This window comes from Rhinatrema bivittatum, chromosome 7 (genome assembly GCF_901001135.1).
Source record: "Rhinatrema bivittatum chromosome 7, aRhiBiv1.1, whole genome shotgun sequence".
Lineage (NCBI taxonomy): Eukaryota > Metazoa > Chordata > Amphibia > Gymnophiona > Rhinatrematidae > Rhinatrema > Rhinatrema bivittatum.
Window position 1 is genome coordinate 269,825,278 of NC_042621.1, and position 14,037 is coordinate 269,839,314.

General features: G+C 40.6%; 1 protein-coding gene across 11 annotated transcripts in view; it reads right to left on the reverse strand.

Moving 5' to 3' along the window:
* Positions 1-470: 470 nt before the first annotated feature.
* The window catches only part of BTRC (beta-transducin repeat containing E3 ubiquitin protein ligase), a 545,063-nt gene continuing 531,496 nt past the window's right edge, over positions 471-14,037 (reverse strand). For 6 of the 11 annotated variants that reach the window (XM_029610228.1, XM_029610226.1, XM_029610227.1 and 3 more), the window contains 2 exons: positions 5,377-5,594; positions 471-4,731 (listed from right to left, as the gene is read on the reverse strand). In XM_029610228.1, coding sequence (XP_029466088.1) covers positions 5,409-5,594 — 186 coding nt within the window. In that variant the 3' untranslated portion in view covers positions 471-4,731; positions 5,377-5,408. Of the gene's footprint in view, positions 4,732-5,376; positions 5,595-14,037 lie in introns of those variants that run through there. The other 5 variants (XM_029610232.1, XM_029610230.1, XM_029610224.1 and 2 more) reach the window with 3 other exon arrangements.

Below are 14,037 nucleotides of genomic sequence, written 5' to 3' on the forward strand. Positions count from 1 at the left end.
TCAAGATGTATCTTAATCATTATGGGACCTAGAGCAATTGTCTGCTTTACTCCAGGAAGAAAAGAAAATTTTAAACAATATTTTCTGGATTTCTTTTGCATTCATTTGTGGCCGTCTGTAGTTGAACTTCTTGGACAAACATTTTTGCAGGTCACCTTTGATTTGTATTGTGATGTTTTTAATAATTACATGTGTACAATTTTGATCCGCATTGATCATGAAATTGGATTTTGCAGAATATAAAACTGAGAAATACCTTGCTCTCTCCTTTTATTTTTGAGGGGCTTACACTTGCCAGAATTTAATGGATTTGGATAATTGATTATTCCTTTCTTTATATTTTCTTTTCTCTTAGTATTTGTTGTGGTTTGAGTCTGGCTTTTGGTCAGGTATACTTTGTATCTTCATTGTATATTGCATATGTATTGTAAAATCAAATAAATATAAATAAATACACCACTCAGATGATACACAGTTTAATCTTATATTTGTATTTAAGCTATTTTCTGAACAGTTTAAAAAAAAAAGAAAAAAGAAAACCACAGTAATACCATGATTGGAGTTCAAGTGAACATATTAGTACATTTACTACACATCACGGTAATGTAATCACAAGATTCCAAGCACTTGTTACTTAAGGTTCTAGAGAACGAACAGAGCAGAGGAATGGACAAAATACTTGAGACAGCACACACTTTCTCCCGTCTGAACAATTTTCGTATACAACTTGAGCTGAATCGTTGAATGATGCTGAATTGCTAAGTATTTTATAGGATCAGGGCAAACGTGCATTTTTTCCACTTCTTACTAAGAAAATTGAGCCTGCTCACAAATGTGTTTTGATATTTCCTATTGGTAATTCACGAAGATTCCTAGTCAGAATTAAACACAAACATGAACCAATATATGCATGCAGCTGTGTGTTTATATATGTATATGCGTCTGCATGCATACACATACACACACACACATATATATAGAGGTAGCAGGTGATGAAAAACTATTGCCTTGTACATGTGCAGCTCTGACCGCAGAGGTTTCTCAATTCAAACAAGGCTCTTTGAACAGTTCAAAAGTTGTAAAGCAAATACAGCAAAAGACAAAATGGGGCTACATTTTTAAATCAGTAACATTTTTGTATTGTATATAAAAATCAATGCTGCTCTTAGTTTACAAACTAGCAGAAGAGCACCAGGATTATAGAACTGTCAGAGGTGTGGTATTCTGGATACATTTTCATTTCAGGTACATCTCGGCCCCTTTGCTTTCTCTCTTGGAGATAAAAGGGTAATAGATATAAAGCTCAGTGATGTTTTAAACCATTTGTGCTTGTTCACTGATGAAATTATTCAACTTTATTTCCCACCCTTCCATGTTTAGGACGATTCTCTCATAAGCTGGAAGCAGACTGAAAAACTTAGGTTATGCAGTCACTTATTGTTCAAAATAGCTAATTAAGTTTCTCTATAATCATAGGGTTCTGTTGCTTTGATCACTTCGCTAGTTATTAATACAGGTGCAGATAAAGAATGTGGATATCCAAATTAATGCATATTTTTTTAATTAATTAATACTTTTAGACCATGGGGCAGAGTTTTCTTAAAAAATATTTTCAAAGCTTTGATTTACATCTAGGGCCAATAAAAGGAAAAATATATAATGTTATTGCTGTGGTAATTTGAAAGTGATAAATAAAATTGGAATATATATGTATGTGAAGAAATGCCCATTTAGGTGTTGTAGGTCTAATTATTTATTTATTTATATGTGCTTTCTAGATAAGATCAGACAGATCAGATATTTTGTGGAGTTAGAAAATCCCACAGTAAAATATACTCTGAAGTTTTCAATGAAAGTTCACAGCAACTTGTGGAAAGGAAAACTTAAAACCTTTACGTTGGCTGAAGTTAGTTTTATAGCACAGGATCCAGTGAACAGATTCATTCATTTTGAAACAAATGTCATAGTTAACTTAGGAGGAGGTCTGTGCTTTCTTACGAGTAATACAAAGCAAAAAGTTTACTTCTCTTAAATGGATCTGAAGTGCAACCCCCTTGTCTGTCTGTCTTGCTGGTTTAAGATGTAGAATGCTTTATGCTGCTCATTTTCTTATACTTGACTTTAAACAAAATTGTGCTTTAGAAAGGAATGAATGCTTAAAAAACAAAACAAAAAGGGCAGCTCTCTGGTAAACCTGCTTAAAGACCAGCTCTGGAGCTGTTGGATGCATCCAGGCTGTGCTTAGCAGTTGGAACAGCCTGCCAAGTTCTTTTGCCCCATTCACCAGAATGGAGCATGAGCTGACCTCAGACTACTTCGTCTGGTGGGTACAACATGCATAGCCTAAACTTTCAAACTGATTTAGTGGCAAACGTCTCTCTCTCAAATCAAGTATTCATTCAGAGAGCTGATTTTTTTTTTTTAAAGCTTTTATATTTCAGCAAAAGTAGAAAGACATCTTTTTGCATTCTAAAACAATGTGCACGTACAAGGATGCTAAGCAGAAGACGTATCAGCCAGCAAGGAGAAACAGTTTCTACTTCAGCTCAGTTGTACTTTCTGTTCAGACAGAGGGAAAAGTGAGTGCTCTCTTTCCAATTTTTCAACCGCGCAAATTAAAAAATGAAATCCTAATAAAACAATATGAACCATCTTGAGGAATGAGATGATGCACTGTTTTTCCAGTTCACAAAATTAAAAACACTTTACTTGACACTGGTCACAGACTTAATATTTCCTGTTAAAAATGTCAGTTTCCAGAGTTTGTCCGTGAAGTAGAGACACATTAGAAAGAGCTCCTTCAAAGACAGATGCAAAGTTTTACCCTTTCACAATCTGTCACCCAGTCTAGTTGCATATTTCAAGGGAACTGGTTGCGCATAAAAAATGCATACATGCAACAAGGGATCTGGAGTATGATTTAAAAGACTGTGCAGCATTTCAATCAGAATACCAGCATTCTCAATTTTTCTCAGTCATGCTCAGAATCTCATGTACTGTATCAAGCTGCCAACTGTATGAGAGATGATGAAAGATATTTGTGCAAAAGTTTAGTTGGGTTTGATTAATCGCCAAGGGGGTATAGCAACTCAATACATGGCAAAGCACTGAAGTCCACAACTGCTCATATATTCCTCTAAGTAAGAAGCAATTACAGAACTCAATTTTTGCTTTTCTTTCAGTTCAGAAAAACATTGCTGCTAACAAAATTCCTTTCTTGGGACTTGACTAGGAATTTGGTCAGTCTTTTCCATTTAAATCTTCAATATATTTTCCAACAGGTTTTAAATGAAAACCACTTGAGATTATTTGCAAGTTTAACCCTCCTTTTCTTATTTCATTATTCAATCACCTCAACATTTGTTTGTTTTTTTGCTTAATACAGTCCTATGTATTTATTTGCCAAGCAAATTCTACTTAAAACCCAAACAGCTCAACCATATATAAAAAGGATTGTAGCAGTTACTTGCAATTTTCAAACTTCTTTTTATCATCCTGGTCACATATTAGTGGCACAATATAAAATCTGGACAGTAGCAACAGGCTTGGAATAGAAGCCTATAATAGCAGACCCCTTACAGATGAACTGATGCAAATATTATATTGGAATGGCTGGCAAGCTGCAGGTTGGATATTATAAAGCTTGCTATTAAGGTCTACAACAAACTATTTGCTTCTTCATCTCATTATTTACAAGGCGAATTTGTCATGCTGTATCTTAAAGACTTGGCTAAATATCAAGAACCTCTATAACCGTTGGGGAGTCACTTGCTGGCTTTTTCCAGTGTGAATTAGCAAGGGAGGGTGAGGGACACTGAAAAACCATGGAAGGAAAGAAGTCTAGTTTTTAGCTGTAACGTTTTTCCTGCTTTTTAAAGTTAATACAATGTAAATAACGACTAACAACAAAGGTGACATGAATAAAGTACTCATAAAAAAATATGTCTCTTCATCCACTAGCCAGGTATAGTGGACCTTAAGAATCCAGCTACCATTTCAAAGGTGGAATAAAGGGCAAACCCACACGTACATCACCTACATACATGCAGCGTACGTTTGGTGAGTCGACGGTACGTACTGTTGGCAATCTGTTTAACAGTGTGGGCTTTTTGTTTTAATGATTCCCGGAGGACATGAAAATTAGCAATACTATACTTGATAGGAGATTGGTAGAGAGAAATTGCAAAAAATTAAAAAAAAACAAAAGGGAGGAAAACCATTCACTTCCCATGTTACACAGTAGTTCGACACAAACACATTTTCTTCAAAACAGCCAAGGGCAGTAGGCTTGTACCTAAATGTCTCCTCCATCCCATAATAATCTGACATTATAAACACTACCAGAATGGTCCGGCTGTCATTCTGCTTGCAGTAGTCCCACTTTTAAGTGATTTCTCAGCACAGTGCACAGTAGAAATAGTTCTTGTTAACGGCAAACCAACTGAAATTCTGGTAACACACTGAAAAATATTTATATCTCATCTCTGACTGGGACAAAAGGAGCGTTTTTGCCTTATACCACTTTTCTATGGTCCGTTAAAAGGTAAAAGACATCTTCCGATAGCAGCAGTTCAACAGTCCGATTAGCTGACTAGACCCTGTTCAAGTTCCATCGCCTGCCAACTTTGTTGCAAAATGGGTCACAATGCTCATCTTCTCAGCAATTACTGGTTGAGTAAATACTTTTTCTGGCATTGGCAAATAAGTTAAATACCATAGCTTTAATGAGTCCTGCAAGAAAAGAAAGAACAAATACCAAGTTTTAACTGAAACATAATGCAAACGTTGTCTAGGGTCTCTTTCACATTTACTTCTCTTTAAACACCCCATTAAAAATTAAGTAATGGCAACTAATGAATTAGGGCAGTGGTATTCACTTCCAGTCCAGTTTGGTTTTCAGGATCTCTCTAATGAATATGCATGAGATGTGCAAGGGCACTGCCTCAGTTGTATGCAAGTCTATCTCATGAATATTTATTTGGGATATCCTGAAAACCTGATCAGTCTGCAGCCCTTGAGGACTGGAATACCACCAAGTTAGAAAGTACCCACCTTCAATACATCCAACTGTATTGTTTATAGCAAAGTCAGGGAACTGGGTTTTAGGGTGCTTATTGTACACTCTCATACAATACATTTTTAGTAAAAGTCTTGACTGCCACAAGGAATCAATGTAGAAGTGGGGCTATATCATTAATTTAACTATTTGCAATGATGGCATCAAATCCCAGGCACTGCAGCACCTACTGAGACGTCTGCTGTTTGAAGATACTTAGTGAAAAGACCTTGCAGAATATAGTGAAACTGATAAAATGGTCAAATGCGGTGGAAGATTCAACACAGACAGGAATTCTGTACAGATTTTGTGCAGTTTACCTGTGCAATTCTGAGGTACAATGTAGTGTTATTTATCTTGAGATATAAGTGTATGTCCTGGATGGTGAACGGGTTGATTCTGCTTGCCCACTTGGATCATTGAGGAAATCCCAGATGAGAATTGTGTCATCATGTGAACTGCTTACAATCTGGAACTCATCGAACTGAAGGCGGAAGACTCTGCCAGAATGCTCCTGATAAAAGGAAACAGAAAGACTCTATGAATGGCTTTATTATGCTCTCAAAGACCACTGAATAGTACAGAAATACATCAGTTAGATATTAAGTATAACCACTGTCCACAGTTTTTTTTTTTTTTTTTTTGCTAGCATGGCATAGATTGTGCAGTAAAGGTAACAAAATTCTGTGGCAATTTTACAAACATTTGCATATAATTTACATAATTATAAAGTGGATATTTTTAGTGAAACACATTTCAATTGTTTAAAAATAATGCTTTTGAATCTATCTTGTATACATCTTGTTAATTTACTTTTACGTTTTTTCTCCATTTGGTTTTCTTTTTCTGATGCCTCTGCTACCCCATCTCCTTTTTGGCATATCTCCTCCTTCCCATTTGCAAGTTTTAATCCTCCACACACATTCTTTTCCTTCATTGTACCTCCTCTTACCTCCCTTCCATGCAGTCACTTCTCACCTGCTTCCCTCTTTCTCTCATGGTCCCTACTTCTGCTTCCTTCTCACCCCATCATCCTTACCCCATTCCCACCCTCCCTTTTTGTTCTATGTAAGAAGATGTAGGTGGCCTGGAAGATGCGGCAGGCCTTATGTGTATGGCAGCAGACAAATGTGCGGCAGCAGCACGACAGAGATGGAGGCTACCCAAAGGAGGGCCAGCAGAAGCAGATTGACCATTTTCCACAATTCAATAGTGTTACACCCATCTGTCGCAGATGGCTGCGACCGCTGTTGCTCACCTCTTGCTTGACTACACTGACTCCTCTGGGTCGACTCGCGGCCTCCGCCAGCTGTCGCCGACCTACACGCTTTGGTTCCCAGGCCCACCTGGACGGCGTGGACGCTGCCGATTGCCATCTTGTCCTCGGAGTCCCTTAGGCGCGAACGCACGCTACCTGGCCAGTCTTATGCACGTCATGGCGGGAACCTCGGGGGCATCCCCCTCGGATGATGTCATTCCTCAAAGACTCTGAAGCCGGCTGGCCCTGCCTACCTACGACTTGGCAACGACTTCCCTCACTGCTGAATCCGCTTCGCTCGCTACAGACTCTTGTTCCAGCTCCTGCTTCTGTGGCGTTAGACGTTCTGGGTACCTGTTCTCGGGGGCCCTTCCTGTCTCTGGCTATCCGCTCCTCGGATGGCCTTCCGCCTAGGGCTTCTGCCTGCTCCGTTCCCCTGGGCCTTCTCTGGAACTTTCACTCTGCTACAGTGAGTACCCCCCCGTTCTGCAGACCACTGCCGTATCATTGCTACTGAGGAACCCTCATCGGTGTACCCTGCTCTGTGGACCATTGCTGCTGAGGAACCCTCATCATGTACCCCGCTCTGCAGACCATTGCCGTACCATTGCTGCTGAGGAACCCTCATCGTGTACCCCGCTCTGTGGACCATTGCCGTACCATTGCTGCTGAGGAACCCTCGTCGGTGTACCCCACTCTGCAGACCATTGCCGTACCACTGCTACTGAGGAACCCTCATCGGTGTACCCCGCTCCGCGGACCCTTGCCATACCATTGCTGCCAAGGAACCTCACCGGTGTACCCCGCTCTGTGGACCATTGCCGTACCATCATCTACAGAGGACTACTCCGTGGGTGTACCCCACTTCACAGACCCTGGGGGCTCCCCAGCGCCTGTGTATCTTCTCTCACACGCCCCGCTCCACGGGCAGTGTTACTCTACTTCTCTAATAAAGATTCAAGGACTCTCTAGCTAGAACTAGTGTCAACTCCCTGCGCTGACATTCCGTGACTTCACCACCAGGGGTCACTTTCTCTAGCTTCCTCTGCCTCGTCTCTGCCCTCTCTCTCCAGCACTTGTTGCTCTACACTTCATTCAGCTGAGACCTCGCCACCCGACAATGAGGCTCATGGGGCTCCTCCCCATGGGCGGTACCATCTCTCACCTCGGCCCAGGGCCCACATACACACAAATCCTAACAAATAGCAAGAGCTAGATCCTACAACCCTTACCACAACCATGGAAACATGGGATACTGGAGAGCTTGGGTATACCAATTTATTATAAATATATCCTGTGTTAGGGTGGTTAAGAAATATTTTTATTACCATCATCTTCAATTACTATGAGCCTGTTTTCCAAAGTTTTCAGGCCATAATGTGCCTATGAAATATAGACAACCCATGGGCTATATATCTCTGTCTATAACAACTAATACCTAAACCATTCGGTTTGGCAATAATGAATTTTCAACTGCATAGCTGCAAACCTGTGTCTTAATCAGTCCCTTGGTAAATTGAGTATGAAGATATTTGTGTGTGATTTTTCAGAATGGTTGTGATTTTCTTAGATAAGTAAACATGCACATTAACAAACCATACAAATGTATGCCAGGAACTAGTCTAGTGACCCAGTGATCAGTACTGTTTGAAGCCAAATGCATTTAGTTTTGATCTCAAGATCTAGCTTCCTAAGCTGGAAGAGACAGGAAATGCTGCAGAACTAGGAGGATGCGCCAAGCAGTGCCACTAGTTTGATATTTAACACCAAAATGGAATGTGATGCCTCCATTGCAGATAAATGCTACTTCTACAGGGCTGGTGCATCCATTAGGCAAACAAGGCAGTTCCCTAAAGTGTCCAAACTTGGGAGGAGGGGAAGCAGAAAAATAGCATGAGACCCTGGCTGCCAGTGGAGTCCATCCTGCCAATGATTGAACATGACAGGGAGAGGTCCGGTGGGGACACCAGCAAAGCCCATCCTGCTGGCAGCCAAAGAAGAGAGGGAGAGGCCCGGCATGAGCAAGGGAGTGTGTGAAAGTGTGACAGTGTGTGTGTGTGAGAGAATGAACATGTTTTGAGAGTGTATATATCAGAGAGGGCAAAGTTTATGTGCACCCCTATGCCCACTAAAACACGATAATCTCAGGGTATCTGGAAATCAAAAGTTCCTAGATATGGAGAAGGGGATTTTTTTTATCCTGATTAATTTTAATTATTGGGTGTTATTTAATGTACCTGTTTTGAAATATTTTATTGGTGTTTGGGAAAGTAAAATAAAAAAAATATTTTTTATTTTTATATAATTTTACATAAACACAAATAAATACTTGTGACAGAAATAAGAGATTCTCTCAAAAAAAATATACTAATTACAATTTACACATCTTGAATTATACATTATAATAGGCAATCCTCCTAATTTTTGGAAAATAAGGAGACAAGAGACCAGTAACCTAACTGAAGCAAAATTACTATGTAATATAATATAAAATATCAGAGATAGAACTCCTTAATCATATGCCTACCGAGAGAGTACATAGCTGTTTATCTAGGATGAGCGTCCAAAAATGCCCTTAATTGTACTGGTTCAACAAATACAAATGTAGAATTCTGATATTTTAATACACACTTGCAGGGATAACGGAGTGTGAATTTTGAACATATTCCCAAAGCTTCTGTCCTCATTAAGAAGAATTTCTTCCTCCTTTCCTGAGTTATGCATATTATGTCAGGAAAAAGCCATAATTTCTGGCCATAGTACAGAAGATTCCTATCCCTAAAAAAGAATCTGAGGACGGTGTTTTTATCCTGTAGGAATGCAAAGCTCTCACAAGGAGTATCCCTCTCACAGATATTTCATTTTCCTGAGATAGCTCTAGCATTTCTGTAATATTTAATTGAGATTCTTGTTTTTCTTTATCTTTATCTGAACCTTTATTTATAGTATTCTGAAATAGGAAATGTGCTTTAGTTATAACAGGCATAATTTCATTTGGCATTTTTAACACTTCAGTTAAATACTTTTTGAACAAATCTACTGGAGGCATTAGTTTTACCACAGGAAAATTCAGAACACGTATATTCAGATTTCTTAAAGAGTTCTCCATATATATTCCATTTTCTTTGCTTGAGTTTGCTCAGATAATATCAATCTTTGCTGAATCTTCTCTACATTTTCAAGCCTACTTTCAACTTCCTTAATCTTCAGATCTTGTTCCACGGTCTTTTTCTCCAAAGCCATACTCCGTTTATTCGTAGCCAGTACAATATTTGCTAAGGTAAGTATAGCGTTTTCAATTGAAGCCGAAGCTTCCCATAGCGATTCAAGAGTTATTATAGGAGGTTTAACATGAAAAGGCTTTAAGTTCATTTCCTGCTCATCCAGACTTTCAGCTGCTCCGTCGGTGTCTCAAATCCTTTCCACTAGGGCGGCCTCCGCGGCAGGCTGTTGATAAGAAACCTGTTTTTCTTCTAGCTGAAGAGCCAGGTTCTCACCAGTGGTTCCCTTCATCTCAGTGGACACTCCTCTTGGGAATTCTAAAGAGGTAACTTTTTCTTGTTCCCCTTTCAAACCGTCAGGTGAATCAACAAGTTGTAGAAAATCCGCAGCAATATTCCCATGAGGGGGGGACGGAGTCTTAGGCGCACTGGGGCTAGCAATATCTCGGCCAGTGAAGGTGGCGGCGTTCGCTCCGCGTCACCTCCGTTCTTGGCGCTCGCTCCCGGCAAAGTCGGAGTTGAGGCAAAGAAGCTTGGTATTGTCTGACCCGGAGAAAAAGTTGCTTCAGAAACCGCCAAGCTCTCCCGGAGCTTGGCTTTCCTTTTGGTATGTGGCATTCTGTCCGGTAAGCAAGAAGAAATGAAAATTTCAAACTGAAAACCAGAGCGTTCCTCGTAATCTCTTTCATTCAAGCGCCATCTTGTCTCCACTCAAAAAAAAAATATATTTTTTTTTTTAATTATTGGATGTTCTACTTGTCAGCTGTTTTGAAATATTGATTCATTTTATTAGCATGGTATTACAATTATAATTAATTTTGATGTTTTAAGAGGAATGGTGATTCTATTTTTCCACAGATGCATTACATACAGAATCTTGCTTGTTGCAGTTTCCAGTTCAGTATTTGCAAATTTCTATTTATACTTTATGGTCTCTTTATTTTAGATTTGGTGGGGACTGGTCTGTGTTCTGCATGTCTGACCGAGGTGAAATATTCTGCTAGCATGTCCATTGCTGAATTCACCTCCGGCCTGCAGGTGGTGCTGTGAGCCACATGGACTATCCAGTCCTCTCAGCTGTGCGCCCCTCACTTCCTCCAGTGGCCATTTTGTTTCCTGCCTATACATTTATACTCCAGTGTTTTTCAGTCACTTGACAGAGCTTGGTCCTTAATCTGGCTCTCTTCTGGTTACTTGGCCTCAGAAGACTTCATTGCTTCCTAGCCTTGCCTTAGGGTATTCCTGCTTGACCCCTTTCATATTCCTGGTTTCCTGATAAGTTCTAACCTCTTGCTTATTTCCTGACTCTTAGCTCTGTGCCTTGCCTTGGGGGGGAGGGGGGCGGCTAACCCTGTTACCCATATCTCACTGGCCTCCAGCATATGAGCATTCAACCTGAGGGAAAGATGGCTGGTATAGGAAGAAGATACTCAGGTTTCTCTATTTTAAACATTTGTCTGGTTTTGACACTCTAGATGTCTGGGCGCTTATTTCTGGGGCAAACCACAGACAACTGTCACATCAAGCTCTCACCAATATGGAGCCTACAGAGTTGGCCATGGGTTTGGCAACCCAAGTTAAGTTCCTGGGAGAGATGAATCAATACTTGGTAAGCCTTCAGGATCAAGTCAATGCGATTGCCCAGAACCTCCAACCTGGGGTCTCGGGACTGCAGTCACAGCAAGTGCCTCTTTCCATTCCATACCTCCTAAGTTGTGGAGAATCCACTTACGGTACCCCAGGTAGAAACCCCCCTGAAATTCACTGGAGATTGAAAATCCTGCTGAGTCTTTATATTGCAGGTCTTCCATTTTCCTGATCACAAATCAAGAATGGCGTACATAATTTCACCACTAACTGGGGAGGCTCTGGCCTGGACTTTCCTACTCTGGGAAAAACAGGACCCCTTGATTTTAGACTGTGATGCTTTTGTCTCAGCATTTAAACATGTTTTTAATGACTCAGGCTGCTTGACTTCAGTCTCTATCTCCCTTCTCTGTATGAAACAAGTGACCCAATACTGTTGGGCATTACACTGCAGAATTTGTCTTTGTTGCAGCAGAGGCGTGCTGGAATAATGAAGCCCTTGTTGAGGCCTTCTGCAATGGATTAGTATATTGGAACAAAGATGAGCCAGTCTGCCAGGAATTGCCTTTAAAAATAGTTGCCTTGTCTTGTGACTGTGCCTGAATGCCTGCATCTGAGAATGACAATTGGAGGGCCAGCCTTCCGTCCCATGCAGTTCTGAAGGTCAACCTTGCTCTGCCAACTCAAGGAGCCTATGGAACTGGATCTTATTGCAGTTACCTTTCTCAAATGGAGAAAGACAGTAGGAAGTGGCTGGGACTTTGTTTCTATTGTGCTGGCCTCGGACACTTGGTTAAAAATTGTCCATGTAATCTCAGGTCTGGTCAACATTCATTATAGGTGTCACAGGAGCAGGTTCCTTTGGACCTTGTTAGAGTTTCTCTCAATTACATGGCCCAGCATCTCAGTGTCCTTGCATTGGCCATCAAGCTTGGCAGAGACCCTTACCCTCATTGACTCCAGGTTACCGGGCAATTTCATCAGCCTGGATTTTATCTATCTGCATGGAAGTCTTACCTGAACTAATCCTACAGTTATTGATGGTCTACCCTTGAATAAAGGGGGAGGGAGGGTGCAATGGACCTGAATTTACTAGTGGATATATGGCACTTAAGCTATTTTATTGAGTCCTTGAATCATCTTCCTGTACAATTGTCCAGGTGTTACAATGATTTCAACTACATAACCCACTCGACTAGAGGTTAGGACAGATCATATCTTGATCTCCTTGCTTCTCTTCCTGTGTTCTGGACTGGGGAGCTACATTTTCTACCTTTGTGGCTTCCATAATGGAAATATACCTAGGATGTCTGACACAATACCATGTTTTTGTAGATGTTTTCAGCAAAAAGCAAGTGGATACGCTCCCTAGACATCAGGAGTATGATTATGCCATCAAATCTCTTCCTGGAATCATGCCGCCATGTGGCCAGACATACCCCTTGTCAGGCCCAGAAAAAAAGACCATTTCTGAATATTCAGGATAATCTGGTTCGAGGTTTCATTCAACTATCAAAGTTCTCTGTTGGCACAGTATTTTTTCTGTCCAAAAAAAGGAGGGGCTCCCTTAGGCTCAGTATTGACTATCAGGGTCTTAATAAGATCATAACTAAGGATTATCCCCTGCTGCTAATCTCTGAACTCTTCAATAGACTTCCAGGTGCCCAGAGTTTTACCAAGCTGGGCTTGTGAGTGGCACCTATAACTTCATTTGGATCCGACCGGGAAATGACTGACATATGCCTTCAATACCAGAGATGGTCACTATGAGTATATGATCATGCTCTTTGGACTCTGTAATGCTCCTACCATATTCCAAGTCTTTGTCAATGATGTTTTTCGAGACTTCCTTTCTCAGTATGTAGTAACCAACCTTAATGATATATCTTGATCTTCTCCCCCACAGGCAGCATTTAATGGAGATACATTCTTGTCATTGCCAGCACTAGCTTTTCACCAAGTCTAAGAAGCTAATCCATAAGAACATAAGAAATTGCCATGCTGGGTCAGACCAAGGGTCCATCAAGCCCAGCATGCTGTTTCCAACAGAGGCCAAACCAGGCCACAAGAACCTGGCAATTACCCACTTCTTTGGATATGCAATCTCGACTCAGGGTTTTGAGATGGACCCAGAAAATATGACTGCAGTACTTAATTGACTGGTATGTTTGAAGCTCAAGGTGCTCCAACATTTTCTAGGTTTCGCTATTATCTGTACTTTATCCAGAAATTTTCCAGGGTGGCTGCTTCACTTATGGCACTTACATGCAAGAGGACACAAATGAATTCTTAGAATTCCCAAGGTCACTAGGCTTTTGAAGAACTGAAGCAACACATTTTGTCAGCTCCAATCCTGTGTCACCCTGATGCAGCCAACTCTTTCATCATAGAAATGGATGCCTCCAAGGTTGATGCAGGTGCAGTTATGTCAAAAAGACATAACTCTATCCTTGTGATCCTTGTGATCACCTTTAATGACTGTTCTCACCTGCTGAATTGAATTATGAATTGGGAAACATAGAACTCTTTGCCATCTAAGTAGGGTTTGGAAGAGTGGAGAAACCTGTTGGAAGGAACTATCTTCCCAATTATAATCCTTACCGATCACAAACATTTATGCAAAATAAGAAATTCACTAACCATCATTGTGATGTGTGAACCCCAGTTTTAGGTTAGTGATAAAGTCTGGCTGTCTACAAAGAATCAACTTTGAAGCTTCCCTGAACTAAATTTGGTCCCAAGGACATTGGGTCAAATCCCATTATTGAGAAAATGAATCCAGCAACCATGCAGCATCAGTTTCCCAATTTTCTCAAGATACTGCCCTAATTTCTTGTTTCCTTGTTGAAGCCAAGTATGCCTGATCTTTTCAATAGGCAAGGAATGCCTCCATATTTGGTTTCTGGTTGATGGCC